Source organism: Buteo buteo, chromosome 1, assembly GCF_964188355.1.
Source record: "Buteo buteo chromosome 1, bButBut1.hap1.1, whole genome shotgun sequence".
Lineage (NCBI taxonomy): Eukaryota > Metazoa > Chordata > Aves > Accipitriformes > Accipitridae > Buteo > Buteo buteo.
Genome location: NC_134171.1, coordinates 36,803,646 through 36,820,587, shown reverse-complemented (window position 1 = coordinate 36,820,587; position 16,942 = coordinate 36,803,646). Strand labels below are relative to the sequence as shown.

Below are 16,942 nucleotides of genomic sequence, written 5' to 3'. Positions count from 1 at the left end.
TGATGACTGCTGGTTATGGGAATTGAAATCACTCTTTGTGTTCCTGTGCTTTTCTGAAAGCTCATGCAGAGGGCAGCCTGCTCTCCAATTGCCACTGCCTCACGATCCAGAGGAAGCTCAGCATTTTGTTTACTTCAGTCCAGAGAGATTCAGGACTCTGGGCTAGGGAGGGGTAGTCCTTTTTTCCCCTGGCTCTCTGGATTTCAGCTTTTCCCATCTGTTGCTATTTCTGGCATGTTTGCTCATCCAGCAATTCTGGGGGTCTTTGCTACTCTCTCTAGAATTATCACATAAATTGTGGACACCCACATGAAAAGGGGAGAAAATGCACGTTCCTGATTCTCAATTTCATTTGCGTATTCTTTCCAATTTTCAGTCTCATTTATTCTCTCAAATTATATCCTTTCTGTACCTCTTTTAATTCCTGTGCCTGGATTGGCCCCAATCTTTCAGCTCTGTGGACTGTGCATGAAATATATTTACTGCCCCCATGTACTTCTCCCTGGCACCTTGTCTGTTGTAACTGCTTTCACTCATGTGTCCATGTTATTCCTAACACTTTGCTGTTTCCATTGTAAGATTTTTAGTTACAGATATTACTGGATGTGAGCAGTATGGTCATGTCTCTAAATTCAAACAACATTCAAAACCAGACATAAGAATACTTACTATGTTGCCTGCAACCCAGTAGCAAGGAAGAGGGTGAGTTAAGGAATTAGTACAACTTCTCTATTTCTTGTCGCTAATCTTTTGACGGGGTGTTGGTCATAGTGCCAGAGCCCTTGCTGTCATCCTCATGTTTGCTAATATAAGGAGATCAGTGAGCTTGCATGCTCCAGCCTTTGACGTGTCGGAGAAGAGTTGGTGACCAGACACTATGTGCTACTGAAGATACTTTGTCTGGGGCAGGTACACCTGGTTGAGATTTTTCCTTGAAGTATTTTTGTAAAAATCATATACTTTGTTGAAATGTTTTTGCATGTATAATTCAGTGGAATTTCTGTTCTTGAAGATAGTCAGAGTTTGACTTGACAAGGCCCTGGCCAACCTGATCTTAGTTGGCCTGGCTATGAGTAGGGGTGTTGACCAGATGACTTCATGAGGTCCCTTCCAACCTAAGTTACTCTCTGATTCTACTTTTTTATTCCTAAATTAGTTTTGTTGAAAAGAAAACTAAGACCCAGAGTAAATAATATTAACTTTTTTTAGTCTAAAATAGACCATCCAAACTTTTGAAGAAGATTTCTCTAGTTCTATAAATGTAAACCAGGTTGGTACCCAGCATTAAGTTAAAATTAAAATGCATTTTAGTTCAACAAAATGTATTGATTGAAGATAGCGCTTTCCACTGAAAATTTTGAAGGATTTTTATTTCTTACTCAGCCTGAACAGATTTTTTTTTTTTTTTTTAAACTAGCTCGTGAACTAAATCTCTTGTTTCCTGAGCTCTAGATGGAACTTATTCCTATGCACAGCATGCTAACTTGGTATTTTATCTAATAAAGTATTGAAGACTTGGTTCTGCACCACTGAACCCAGCAGGAGTACTGGTAGTGGGAGGGACCAGGCTCACAATGCCAAGTCTACCATGTGGCTAACGTTGCATTGATGCAGGGTTGTCATACTTGTCCCTCTCTCAGTATGTGATGTATGCCCTTGGGTAGCGTCCCTCACATCTCACATGAAAGGCAGGGAACTCTGAGAAGAAAATTTTTAGGAGCTAAATCTGTAACTTCCGGCAAAGTGGAAAAGTCTGTTTGGTTAAGATGAACTGTATCATTGGCGTGTCTTTTTTGGAGCAACTGATGTAGTTGAAACATTTCAATGGGAGAGCAAGTCAGTTCAGTCAAGTTTGTGATAAAGGGGCAGTTTGGGGGAATGCTTTTTCTTTGGTGTAGTATTCTTCTGTGGAAAAACAACTTAGGCATACAAAATAACAAATAACCACTGTTTTATACGTGACTGGGCATTATAATAAATAGTTCTGGTGAATTGGGATATAAATATTTAGTTGGAAGAAGGATAAAAGTGAAATGTTTCCCCTGACACCCTTTGATTTCCAGTGATTCCATCTTGTAGGTTAAGGTCGCCTGCGCAATGGAAGTGACTAGAAGTTCTCTCTCTCTCTTTTTTTTTTTTTTTAACACTCCATTAATGGCCTCCTTTCTATTTAATTAATAATTGATATGTCTGAAGTGTAGGAGATAAGTGGAAAAACAAACAGACAAGAGAATGCCTAACAAAGTGCTTTACTGGATTTGTTTGTTCAGCATATTCCAGCTTGCACATTGGAAAAAATAGCTTTTTGCTGGGGAGGGGGGAGCCGGAGTCCTGCATGGTTTTATGCACTCCCTGATATGTGTTTACTGTCATTTCTAGGAGTTCCAACACCCAGTCCAGAAATCCTTCGACATACCTTGAATATGCTTGTACGGGAGAGGAAAATATACCCAACTCCGGATGGTTATTTCATTGTAACCCCACAGACTTACTTTATAACACCATCTCTCATAAGAACTAACAGTAAATGGTACCATTTGGATGAGAGGATACCTGACAGGTCTCAATGTACCTCTCCACAACAAGGAACTATAACTCCCTCCACCTCGGGATGCGTCAGGGACCGAACACTACCCAAAAACCACTGCGACTCCTGCCATTGTTGCAGAGAAGACATGCACAGCATGCATGCATCTACCCTACAGAGGAAATCAGCAAAAGACTGTAAAGACTCATACTGTCCTCCTTCATTATGTCAGGTCCCACCTACTGAGAAAAGTAAAAGTACTGTCAATTTTTCTTACAAAGCAGAGACACTCACAAAGCCTAAGGATGTAGAAAAGCAGTCTAAGAAATTTGGACTGAAACTGTTCCGGTTAAGTTTTAAGAAGGACAAGACAAAACAGTTGGCAAATTTCTCTGCCCAGTTTCCTCCAGAGGAGTGGCCTCTAAGGGACGAGGACACCCCTACCACTATACCTAGGGAGGTAGAAATGGAGATTATTAGGCGCATTAACCCAGACTTGACTGTGGAAAATGTCATGAGGCACACTGCACTAATGAAGAAACTTGAAGAAGAAAAAGCTCAGCGCAGCAAAGCAGGATCTTCAGCTCACCACAGTGGACGAAGTAAAAAGAGCAGGAATCACAGAAAGTCTCATGGGAAATCAAGGTCACACAGCAAGACTCGGGTATCCAAAGGAGACCCATCAGATGGCTCTCATTTGGATATACCTGCTGAAAGGGAGTATGAGTTCTATGATCCCTTGACTCGATCCCCACGGGAAGGCTGTTTTATAATAGAACACAAGGGAGATAATTTTATAATGCACAGCAATCCTAACATGATTGAATCTCACTTTCCCATGACACCAGAGTGGGACGTGTCTGGTGAGCTGGCCAAAAGAAGAACTGAAATGCCTTTCCCTGAGCCTTCCAGGGGAAGCTCCCACTCCAAGGTCCATCGGAGCCACAGCCATACACAGGATAGAAGATCAAGGAATGAGCGGTCCAGTAAGGCTAAAGAAAGGTCTAGATCTATGGATAACTCCAAGGGACCTCTGGGCTCAGCTACCTTAGGCACACCTGAAGATATAGGTGAAGGCTGTAGCCCAGATGACCAAACAACTAGCCAAACTTACATTGACGATAGTACCTTAAGGCCATCTCAGTCGCTCAGTCATCAAAGGGCTCTGATTTCATCTGCAAGCTACAAAGAGACTTGCATCCCTGAAATGGCTAGTGGCAGTGTAGAAACCCCCAGTTCTTGTAGCCTGTTGGAACAAAGCAAGCCTACAGAGAATTTGCCATCATATAGCGAGCTCAACTCCTGCACAACAAAATCTGCAGTCGATGACTATTTTCAGTGCAACACATCCAGTGAGACTGTGCTTACTGCTCCATCACCACTGGGAAAGAATAAAGAGGATCATGATACCCTGACAGGGACAGATGGGCTCAAAAAAATGACTCCTGCAGAAAGACAGTCTCAACATATTGCTAGGGAGCCTGGGGTGCACAAAGAGGAGTCCCCAAAGGGCCCAAGCAGTGGTTCAGCAGTTGCTGGCCAAACTCCAGAGGTTATTGCAAATGGGCGGCTGGTTCAACACCATAGTGCTGAATCAAGCAGCCTTGATAAAAGGAAAGAAATATTTAGCAAGGATACGCTCTTTAAACCTCTGCACAACACTCTTTCTGTGAATAGTTATCATAAGTCTAGCGCACCCCTGCTAAAGCCCCATCAAAAGACCCCCTCTGACACATTGCCAGTCAGATGTGAGAAACTTGAACAAGCGATAGTAACCTCAGTCACACAAGTCATGCCCGTTTCACAGAGACAGCAAGAGACAACTGGGAACCAGGAGGCCTCCTTTGACTACTACAACGTATCTGATGACGATGACTCAGAGGAAGGAACCAACAAAAATGCTGAGGAAGAGAAGAACAGGGATGATGTTGGTACAATGCAGTGGCTCCTAGAGAGAGAAAAGGAGAGGGATCTGCAGCGAAAGTTTGAGAAAAATCTTACTCTTCTCACCCCAAAGGAAACAGAAAATAGCAACAACCAGAGAGCCACCCACTCAGCCCGCCTGGACAGCATGGACAGCAGCAGCATTACTGTGGACAGCGGGTTCAACTCTCCACGGTAGGACTGTCACATTCATTGCAGCTTTACAGACTAGAAAGTTCCATTTATAGTTATATGTGTGTGTGGTATTGGTGACATAATGTAGGATTATGTTAAACAATTTCACACGTTTTCAGACAGTGTTTTCTACAGCTCTGGAATCTGCTATTCATAAGTGCGGGTTTCCCACCATACCATAAGCAACCAATGACCATTTGAGGCATTGACTCTGTATTAGTTTGTTTGCTCTTTGCTGAAAACCTCCCTGTATCTTTTTTTTTCCTGTATTAAACTTGTGTTTGCATTTAGAATAGGAGGGATGAGCTCCTGCATACTCCCCCCCCTCCTTCCCTTTCCCTCTAAGATACCATCAACAAGACTAATCGGAAGACTAGACGTGACTAGGTGGCATAATCTTTGGCTCAGACAAAAAAAAACAAAACATGATGATTGTTTTGGGTTTGGGCTTTTTTGTTTGTTTCCTTCAAAAATTTTGGAAGTGTATCTATCACCATTCCAGACTGGTGAGACTGGAACAGCTGCTCCCCCCACAAGGCTGAAAGTGCTCAGGATATTTGAACATCAAAGGTGACCCAGCGCTGCATCAGCAGAGAGAGAGGTGCCTTGCCTAAGATACTTGGGAAGAGAGTCCAGACATTTGTGTGTGGTAGTGCTGGTTAGTCATTATCTCAGACATCATGGAAGTCGCAGTGTGCTAGGAGTCTTACAGGCATAGGGAAGAGAGAGTTGCTGGTGTGTTCCCTGTCCCGGAGATTTCACAAGCTCATTTCCAGGCTAAGAATCCTTCACTTGAGCCTTCTTCCTCCTCTCTCTGACCTTTGAAAGTCCTAGGTCTGTGCTGGAATGGAGCCTGACTGGTTTTGTTTGCCCTGGATAGCAACCCATCAGAGTTCAGAACAGTGACTCCAAGAACACAGAAATAATTTACAGTAGTAGTTCTTCTATAGTGTGTTACTTAAGCCTAAATTATTTATTGCCTGTGGTTAAAAATAAAACCTCGGAGACTGGATTTGTATTAGGTGAAAGAAAATGTTTTGGGGTTGTTTTTTGGGGTTTGGGGTTTTTTTTCGGTGAGGTTTTTTTCACTGTAAAAGGTGTTCTTATTCCTCAGAATTACATATTTTTTTAAAGCAAAGGCTCTCAGAAATGCATGTGGAAGATTTCCTGCTTCTACACAGGACTAAATTTCATTTTCAGTTTAAGTCATGTCACTCTGAAATAAATTCCTTTGGATTTGATGGCTATTCCCGCTTGATGTTAATGTCAAGGCAGCAATTATTGGGCCTGCTACAGCATGCAGTGGTTATCAAACTAGAGCAGGCTTTTAACATATGTATAATTTTTCTGAGTAAAAAATTTGAAAAATAATTGGAGTAAATTGTACCACTTACGCTGAGTCCAGCTTAAAAAAGAAACTTAAGGTTTTGAAATTGTTCTTGTTATTGATTGTTCTGCAGATGCTTGGCATCTTTCTTACATACAACTGTTCTATGAGGGTATTTGCACTGTTCTTTTTTAAATGTAATCTCTTCTTTTAGTTGAGTTGCTATACTTGCAGTCAGTTTTGGGGGGGGGGGCGTATATGGTGGTGTTTGCTTCTTACTCAGCCTGTCTCACTCCGCAGAGTGCATTTCACCTCCAGGATTGGATGTCAACTGGATAAAAGTCAGTTCTTAGACTACTATTTTGCTAGCTGTATGCTAGCTGAGTATCATGCTTGTGTTTCTGGTTAATGCAAAGGGAGACATTTCCTTCCCTAATTATTTACACAAAAGCTAAAATTTCTGTTGATGCTAATCTTAAACTTAGCTAGCAAGAGAACAGAACGTGGCGAGCATACTGGATTTAGTGCTGCTATACCACTTTCTTTAGATCAAAAGGGAAACAGATAAGCAGCTTTTAATAATGGTTGTGTTCCACACATCCCTTTTTTAAATTTTATTTTACTGTTTACTTATTAACAATGTCTTTTTTTTGCAAGGCCACATAAAATAAGCTGCTTTTTAAAAAAAAAAAAAAAAGGCAACGTTCTGTAGGGTTTTCTTGTGTATTTGTTTTGTAAGACCAGTGTATAGTTTGGATATTTCAAAGGGTTTTTCATGAGCTTTGCATTAAGGTGATTAAATTGGATGATTTTGCTGAATTTTGGTCACTCCTTGGTATAAGTATAAATATAAATTGAGCTGTGAGTGAATTCAGCCCTTTGGCTATAATTACCATGCTGTCACTACTTTCCTACCTCATAGCAAAAAATGTACTTCACAGCCCTTTTCCAGGAAATACAAAAAAGCCATCCAGCATCCATCTGATAAGATTCACCTAGATCTGACAGTGTCCATTAGCAGATGCCTAGGGAAGAGTACAAGAACAGGATGTGCATGTAGTGATACTCCTCAGGTATACTCTTCTAGTCTCCACTGATGTTGTAACTCGCGAATTCCTGAGGTGTAGTAGTATCTTTTCATTTAAACTGAAGTGTGCAATGTTGCCTGGGGAATCAAAATTACCAATTCCACACTGTGAAAGAAAAAGTATATTTTTAAAGTGTGACAAATAGAAAAAAGGGGCATTTAAAAAAAACCAGGATGTAGTTAAAGAGATTTGCAATGGTCATTTGACTTGAAAAGTATTTTGTGTGAGAAATTTGTGAACACATCGTCATTGGAAAAACAGCCTCACAGTATTTTGTTCATTGCTTTTATGCAAGTTGTATATAGTAAACGTTAGCTGTCAATATTAGCTTTATTCCTTTATTTTTAGAGCTTATATAATACTGCTGCTCTTTTGTCACCTAAAGAAAAAGCTAATTTGGGCATTACTCTGCATGCAGAATTCTCACTGCAGTCTTTGTGTATACATGCTGTAATGGTCAGTTTGTAATATCAGAATTGAAAATGTTTGAAGATCTGGAATTGGTGGTCCCATAAAGAATGATATAATACTGAATGATCTCTGAAAAACAAAGGTTGCATCTATTTTCATTAAAAAGCAGAGAGAGAGGAATCAAAACATGAGCAACAGAAGTGCACCATACATCATTCCAGCTCACAGAGATCTCTTACTATGCGTGTCACCCATCATAGCTGTTTGGAACTACTGACAATAAGGCGATAATTGGCAGAAGATGATCAGAACCATTTTGATCAATTTAAAAGATCTATGGGAGTTTTCATAAAACTTCACTTATATTCCAGATTCAGTCAGTTTAAGATGATTTAAATCTGCCCTACAACTAAACAAGGTGTTTCTTCCTTCCTCTGTGCCATGCACTGACACATTTCTCCCCTGCCACATCCACAGCTGTGCATTCCTACTCTTCCCCTGATGCTAGCACTAATATTTTTTTTTTTTTTCCTTAGGGCTAGTATTTAACTGCGAGCAGTCCCTGATCTGGCTGGCTGCAAGGCTCAGCATCAGGGAAGCAGCAGGAACATGTGGCAGGGTCAGGTCCACACAAGGCAGGCCAGAGCTGCCCCTTTCAGTAGCAGGTAAATTTAGGTTGACTTTAAACTGACTATGAAACTCTGTCATTAGTATCTTTGTTTCTAGTGCTTACTTAACAAACCCATTCAGTCCTCTAAATGTACTCTGTAAACATCTCCATAGCAAGTGGTGGTGCCATTTTATAAAGAAGTAGGGATATAGGTGAAGGACACATAACCAGGGGCCACATGGCTATTTGAAAACCAAATCTCTTTCTGCACAGGAACACATTATTTGGAGATCAAAAATTATTAAAAGCAGAAAGAGAACAAGAGTAGTAGTAGTGGTAGAACTAGCCTTAGCATATCTTGGCTGAGTTTCTTAAAAGCTGTAGACTAAAATACGGGCTCCTCTGCATTCATAATAAGATGTATCATTAAAAAGCTTAGTCTTTAAAAGTGCCAAGTGTCCTGTCACTCCCATGGATACATGATATATTAGAACTAAAGGAACGTTGTCCATTTTATGAATGAAATAGCAGCACTAGTTGTTGTTTAGGGCATGACACAGACCAGGCAGTTAAGATTTCTCAGCATCTTGTAAGTTCCAGTTGTCTCAGCTGCACAGCAAAGTTGAAGTGTTCTGTTTAGAAGCATTGTGGGTTTAACATAAAATAGCGTTTTTAGTTAATATTTTTTGTACAAAGACATAGATAGAAGAGGACACAACAGAGGAAGCTGTGTTACACAATTGCTCTCCTAGCTCTGCCTAGTCACATAACTGATTTGATGAAGTTACTTCGTGCAAAAATGCACCATTCAGGAAAGAAAATTAATATGTTCCATGTGCAAGATGGAAGCTATTTCCTTGGGTGAAAAATCCAGATGCTTGATACTGGTTCAGCTTACAGTTTGTGTGATGGCTTCAGCTCTGCTTAGTGCTATACCTGTGTTACAGTATGATGACTGCTGAGTACCTCTGGAACCCGTTTTGGAGGAACATATGTGTACTATCAAAATGAGAGGTTCATTGATGTGACATTACATACAAACACAGGAAGCCTGTTATAAAACACTCTATTCTCCTTTCCTGTCTGGTCGATAAATATATAGGCATGTCATATATGAGTGTGTATATATATTTCTTTTCCGTTCTAGTACTCGTGAGAGCCTGGCATCCAACACTTCAAGTATTGTTGAAAGCAACAGACGTCAGAACCCCGCTCTGAGCCCTGCACATGGTGGCGCAGGCCCAACATTCAACTTCCGAGCCACTGCAGACCCACCAACAAGTGAAGCTGAGAAACTGCAGAAACCTGCTAACTGCCTGCAAGCTTCTGTCACTAGTGTCTGATGGTCATCCTGCCTCAGATCTTCTGTCTCATCCTATACAGCAAAGTTTACGACACTGGGACTGATGTTTACATCTTCGGGGAAAAATTAAAAAAGCATCTCAACCACAGTTTTAGTGTTTACTTAAACTGTGCTGCTATGTAGACTAGGGGCAACAAAGAAATCTTTATTTCAAGGTATTGCTTTTCACATTTGCGGCTCTGTAGCAACAGAATAGCAGTAGGGATAATATGTACACTTTTTGCTTCACTTAATTGTAACTGAGCACATATATGAAAGTCTAGACACTGTAAGTGTAATCTGCATTTTCAATGTCCATGCAGTTGCCAACTTCATTTAAAAAAAATGCCACAGATGTGTGATGCCCCTGGTCAGAGGCTAAACTCTGCTGCAGAGTTGATCATTTTTTACTTCAAAAACTGAGCCACTGCTGAAAGTAACCAGCCAGGATCACCATGAGGAAAAACAATGCCAAACATGACAAGTGATGACCTCAGCTCTATCTGTGAATTATTAATACTAATCAGTCATTTTCACTGTGCGTTTTTGTGACACAATTTTGCAAATACCGGTTTAAGCGAGTAAAAAGAGGTTTGGGTTTTGGTTTGGTTTGATTTTTTCTAAGTATGGAGGGTGGGAAGGGAGGTGGTGGCTTCTTTTGTGTTTCAAAAGTATAAGAGATGTTTACTTACTGAGACTTGCTACTTGACCTTCCGTAGTCACAAATGAGGAGGTGGGCCTTTGCATAGAGGGGGGAGTGGGGAGGGAAGGGAAAGTTATAACTGTCATGGAGCCACAACGTGGAGTGACACAAAAGAGAACAAATGTCTTCAGTATAAATCAAGTATTTAAAAAAGATAATCTAATTCTTGGGTCACTTCTGGTATTGCAACTTGCCATTAATATAAGAATCAGGATAACTAATTTCTTGGAACAAAAATATTCTTTATGATATAAATGACAAGTATGGCCTGAAGAATTGATTTCTTTCTAGTGGAAGGACATAAATCTATTTTATGTAGCTTATTAAATAGAGTGCCTAAATTAGGCTATTAAAAATAGCATACATTGTAGTGATTATCAGAGAACAAAATTTAGAGAATTATAAACTTCTGGCCTTTTTATTCAGTGGATGTTATTTGCAATTTAGCATTTTATGGACATGTCTAGTTTCTAGAAATTAAATGTGTCCACATGGTTGGCAGTAGAAATCTGAATTCTGTAGGTATGGTATATCCTAATTGCTCTCCCCTAAACTGTTACTCCAAAGTAATTAGTACCATGCTGATTACTGCAGAGTAATTTCTAAGGGTAGTTAAACTCCAAGAGTAATTTTTAGGTATAGGGTCACATTCTGCTCTGTTACTCATGCAACCTGGTAGTGCAACAAACTGACTTCAAATTTAACTTTTTTTTTTTTTTTTTTATCAGAACAGATGAATTGGTGGAAGAATAACAAAGACACTAAAATGTTCAACAGCCCAAATTGTTGCATAGAAAAGGGACATTTACATTTTCTAGCTCTTGTAGTACACAGGTATGAAACCCAACTGTACATATTAAAAACCAGTATTTTCATCAGGTTCTGGTGACATGTATTACTCTGTACACAAAGTCATTTGAGCTTCACTCATATTCTCTATTGTCATCAGAAGTCTTTACTGAAGATTCAGCCTTATGTTATGCAGTTGGATATAGTTCATTTACTTATAAAATGGCTTTCTAACTCTGGACACGATAAGTTTCAAGTTCTGTCAAGAACACCCAGTCAATGCACAGGTCTGTTTTCCTTGGTTTCAGTGTATAATTTCCATTTCATAGGAGCAATAAGACCTTTCAGTGCACATAAAGGAAATTATTGTGCTTTTGGTTGGTTATTGAAGTCACTTGGCCTTTAGCCTTCTGCCTTATCATACCTTCCAAGATGTGCTCTAATTACCATATAATGCTTTGCATGACGCATCTTATTATTCAGTATGTAACTCCAGCCGTACTTATTCCATGCGAACTGTAGAGTCAGAGTTTTTGTGGGGAATTGTCATATACTATGCAGTGGCTGACTGTGATTTTGTTTCTGAGATGAGCTCTGACATCAGTAGTATGTATCAATTCAGTAAATAAAAATGTCGAAACGATAAAAAAATTTACAGTGATGATCTGAAGTACTAACGGCAGTATTAAAATGTGAACAGCAAAAACAAATTTCACCTTTGGGGGAAATGTTTGTTTGTCATAAACTAATCAGAATTTACGCAGGCAGCTGGTTGTACCGAAGACATAATTCCAACAAAATATGATAGTACATACCTATAAACTGTATAGTATGTTATTTCCTAAAGTTCCCAGAGACCAGCAGACAACCTAAATGTCATATTAATGTTGACATGGCATTGTACCAATACTAATGTGACTCTTGGAATATGGAATGTAAACAGAAGTTTCAAATAGAAACGTTCTAATCTTGAATTTTTTTTTTTTTCCTTTTAAAATCAACAATGGAATATAAGGAAATTCCATCTTGAGGTTCTGGTAACAAAACCGCAAGAGTGGAGCTTGAGTGCTTTATGTCACCCTGATCCTTTGATGAAATCATAGCCTTGTATTACATGGTTGCTTATCTATCATTCTTCTAATGTATCAATTTAAAGGTTTACAGAGTTAGATTAGGTTGAATCTGTGTTGTGTTCAACTGTAAAGGGTCAACACAAATCTGTCGGCATTTTGCACACTTAATATGTATTATTATAATACAACATGTTACTTTTATGGTAATTTTTTTTACACATATAACTACCTCCATGAATTTGATGAAATGCAGCAACATGAAAAGTGTATTGTACAAAGCAAGGTTAAAAACTTTGAAGCATTAGGTCATGGCGTTCTCTTGTGTGTCAATGCTTGCGTATGAAATCATCATGTTTCCATTGCCACAATTTCCTTGTACAATATTAAAAATCTGGCTTTCAGATGAGTCACTTAGAGTTTGACAAGGCTGCATAATTGGGATAAAAGTGAAAGGGAGGCTGAAACCTTCCATCCTCTCCCCAGTTACTGCTAAAATTTCTGCCTGGTAGAACTTGAAAATGTATTTGTAATTTAGCAAATTAGGAACATCTACAGTCTGTGAAATATGATTGACAGTTTGGGGTTTAACAGAAGACACTCTGGGTATTTTCTTGGCAGCCTTCAAATACTTTGGGCCCTATTCTGCCTCCGTCTTTGTCAACATATCAGGTCGTGGTTTCTCTGAACTCACAAGGGTGTTAAAACAGCTCTTCCTTTAATGATAAGCACTCTGTTCTCTAGATTGTGTGCGACTGAAACGCTTGCTCCTATAGAAATTACCAACAGCCTTTAATTGACTTTGCTGGGAGCAGTATTAGGTTCCCTACTTGAGGTATGTGCCTATTGTTCAAAGAACGTGGGCGAGTTTCCAAGAAAAATGAAGCTGGCTTTTGAAAAGTAGCCAGCTGCAACAAGCCACCTTTCAAGAGGGAAGAACGAAAGATTTTTCCAAAAACCAAAGGAAGAAAGTGACAGTTGAACTTAAGCAGATCACATTTATATACAAATCCCGATTTATGAACACCTCTTTCAGCAAACCTAGTACCGTTATCCTGATGCAAATTAAAATACAATCATCAGTTGAGCTAATTTTGCTATTTTAAGTATTTCAGTTAAAAATTACAAGAAATCATTAGCCATTTGACTTCTTGCACCACTGTAAAACGTCCGTTGCACACAAAACAATGTTCACTCAACTTTAAAAAGTAAAATGTATTGGAAAACAAATATTTTAATGAAAACCATGGCCTAAGTGCTTGCCAGCAGTAGTCGTTTTTAGAAAAGAGAACAAGCAAACCAGTATTCAGAGGCCATCATAAACACAGATAATACTTTGCACTTAAATCATGCCTTTTCGCCTGAGGGCCTCAAAGCACTTAACGTGGTACCAGCTAAGCCTCGCGAGCCTGTGAGGTAGGCAGAGTTCACTGACCCTACTTTATGTCCAGGCGCATTGGAAAAAACAAAGGCTAGGAGTCTGCAGAGTAATTTATTAACCAGTTGCTTTCTTGAAGTTATTGGAATACATTTAATAGTTAACCAAAGTGTTTCATGTTTATACTCTGAAGTTACTCTTTTGATGCATTCAGTTTGTTTAAGCAAGAGAGAAACTAATTTGCAGTCCTGCAGAGGCTCTTGGATTAGCAGTGCCAAAACCAACCAAGTTTTCAGTCGTATGAGTACTGCCAGCGGTGGTTTTAGAAACAGTTATTTTAATTAAAAATTTGTTTTTCAAATACATTTTGCAGAGTTTTTCCCAACACAATTGTTCAAATTGTGTGTGCTGAGAAGGCAAATAGCACTCCTAATCTGGTGTCACACCCACAGTTTACAATTCTCTTTGCTCTTCTGAAGAAAACTGTACAGTATTAGAGAGAAAAGTTCTATTTTTTACGAAATTCTTTAAAAAAAAAGAAGGTATATATCTAAACCGTTCCCCCCATCATAAGTAAAGTGCATCATTACTGCATGAGAAGCATGCAGTGGACCCACCAAAAGCCACGCTGGTGCTAGAAGAAAACGGGACTATCACGTTTCTTTTATAGCGGCGCTCTAAATGTTGGTTTCAGTTATGCGGGCGTAAATCTGGTGTGACTCCCCTGATCTCCCGCGGATCTGACGGAGATGGGAATGGGTCGTTAACTCCATTGAAGCTCAGTTCTGAGCTGAGGGTTTCCGTGTTCCTCCCCCCGCCCCGAGACACTAAATGCACAGAAGGAGCAGAAGGCCACACGCACGCACCTGGCTGTGGAAGGGCAGCCTGGGTTGAATCCCTGGTGAAATGCACAGCTGCCCAGCCAGGATGCTGCGACAGCCACCACGCGTTTCCCACCTCGGAAGGGCGGTCTTCCGTGCGGTACGCTGCCCTCGTCTTGTATAGCGGTTAGAGCCACCCAAAGGATACCCACCCAGAAGTATGAAAGGGCCCTTGGAGTAATTGGCACAGATGTTACTTTTATATGTGGAGGAGACTTAAGTTTAAAGGGATCATAATTCTGCAGGTAATTTTCTGTGAGTGACTGAATGTGGCTGTTGCATTAGGTTTAAATGAGTTAATAAATGCAAGTGGGACTTACTGTATGTTAGAAGGGAGTTTTGCAGCCAAGACTGCCTTGTATAAATGTGTTTGCACTGAAAAAAAAATTAAAAAATTACTTGGTCTCTGGTTGCTGTAAAGGTCATCCAAGATGGATGTTCTGTTTATATTGTATAGTATTTCATATGAAATAATTGCAGTTCATGAAATGTCTTCCCTAACGTTACTGATTTATAACAGCACATTTGTAACATGGTTTTTATTGTGTCAGTGTACCATATTGTAAATGATGATTACTTGTCATGCTTAGTATAATAATTTAAAGGAAAAAAAAGGACAGGGATTTTTGTAAGTCTATATTTGAAAGTCCCTCCATATGGTAATATTGTGTTCATGTTGTTTATGTAGTGTTGTGTGAAATATCCATTTTGGATTGTGTTACTTTTTAAGATATTAAATAACATTTGGTTATATGTTTTAAGTGGATTCTTTGCACCCATCAGTGCATAACAAACCAGAAATCTCAGAAAAACAAGGATCATAACAACTTGCTGTGCTTCTGTATGCTTCATAAAAGGTCTCTGAGCCATTCTAGTAAGAGCGCAAGGGAGAAAATTCACCAATTTTGAAACATCCTGGTTTGGACTGGACAGGAAGGTGATGGGTGCAGGGGGAAGCGTGATTCCCACTGAATGCATAAGTGCCCAGCTGAGATGCACCTGAGCTCCAGGAAATTAGAAGTTCGTTAGGGCATCCTGATGCCAAGAGCAACAGGTGTCAGGTCCCTCTTTTCCTCTCCCCTCCATCCTCACGAGCCAAAGGAAGACCTGGTGCACACACCCAAGAGAAAGGGCTCTAGCAAGGAGTTTTTGTCACATTCTTCAAAAAATTACTAGGGGTTTTTTTCCACACTGTGACAGCAGCTGATTGGAAAGGCCCAAGTGGACAATGTAACATGCAGGTGCCATTTCCTGCCCTCTTACCACCACCTGGAAGAAGGTTTTGAGGAGGTTTAGGCTTCAGGAGCTTTGCCAGAGTTTTGCCTTGAGAACTGCTGTTTGCCAAGGTCGTCTATGGGTATTTACAAGATAAAAAACAAAGCAGCATCTATTGGAAGTAGGTGCTGTCATAAGCACCTTGGCTTGTTACCTGCTAGTGGCACATGCTACTACCATGCTATTTGTAGTCTTTGCTGGTTCCCCTTCATCCATCTCCTCCCTTTGTAATCCATCTCCTTGAAATTGTGAATTTTGAATTATAGGGGGCATAAAAAGCCAAAGCCAGGCAGCATTTGGTTAGGGCTTTATGCCAGCACTGACCTAGTGCCTTGCACAAGCAAAGCTAATTTTGGGTGGTGGTCAGAATCAGACTTTCAAGGCCTTTTCAGTATTGCTGGAGAAGTTTGCAAGCACTGTTTCCCCCTCACAGAAAGCTTTGTTTCTGTTTCTGTCCTGATGGTGGGCTCATATTTTAGGTGATAGATTTTAGGCTGATAATTATCTAGAAAGAAACTACTGTTGTCCAAATGCATCACACCTTGCACTTTAAAACTTGCTTAGAAACATGGCTTGAATTCTCTGTATACTTATTCTGCTGACAGGTAAACTGAATATCTTAAGGAAGTGACGTCTTGATGAAATGTGGCATATAACATACTTAAAACGTTTAGGGCCACTGCTTGGCTGAAGAACTATTCTCTTGCTGTTGGATCGTGCCTTTCTGCTGAGAGCACTGAGTCAAAACAGCAGATTTCCATGTCTCTCTATCTACAGATACCTTACATCGATAAGATAACATTTTTGAAAGTTCTCCTTCCTCCAGACTTTCCCTCCATCAGCCTCTCAGCTGTTTCTTTAGAGTATGGTTTTTGCCTCCCAACTTACAATGTCCTTCTTCCATTTTATCTTTTTTTCCATGTCTCAGAATCCCCTCCTCTTCTGCTCCATTTTGACATTTACTCTCCTTCAGGTTGGGGTTTTTTCCACACATTACTTGACATGAGATGTCCTCTGCTCCTTTTCTCACCCTCCCCTCTCAAAATATCATTGTAATCCTATAGTGTCTTTTCCTCACTTTTCCATTACTTTTTCACTCTCCCTGCTCATCAGAAAGACCTTGGAGAAGAAAAGGTGGTCAGCTGCTTCAGGATAGGCACTCCTGTCAGCACTTCCCTTCAAGCCATGCTGTTGCAGGTTTGTGATTTTAAAAAAGTTTAGGAGTGTAAATATGCCCCTGCTTTTAGTCCCTTCTGTTCTCTTCCTCCTTTTGATTGCTGCTCCTTTTGTTGACTATGTGCTTTTCTGCCCAGCATCTCTGTGCTTTGAGGGCTCAAAGAGGAGACCCCAAACCCTGAATAGCACTAGAACAACAGGGCACGTTTGTCTTCCTCGGGGCACCAAGCAAGGCCCCAGGTAAGTG

The 16,942-nt window shown here is 40.1% G+C and overlaps 1 protein-coding gene across 3 annotated transcripts in view; it reads left to right on the top strand.

The window, feature by feature from the left end:
• The window catches only part of STOX2 (storkhead box 2), a 146,800-nt gene extending 131,805 nt beyond the window's left edge, over window positions 1-14,995 (top strand). For all 3 annotated transcript variants that reach the window (XM_075027975.1, XM_075027962.1, XM_075027966.1), the window contains exons 3-4: window positions 2,380-4,645; window positions 9,229-14,995. In XM_075027975.1, the coding sequence (XP_074884076.1) occupies window positions 2,380-4,645; window positions 9,229-9,424 (2,462 nt within the window). In that variant the 3' untranslated portion in view covers window positions 9,425-14,995. The remainder of the gene's footprint in view (window positions 1-2,379; window positions 4,646-9,228) is intronic.
• The last annotated feature ends 1,947 nt before the right edge of the window (window positions 14,996-16,942 follow it).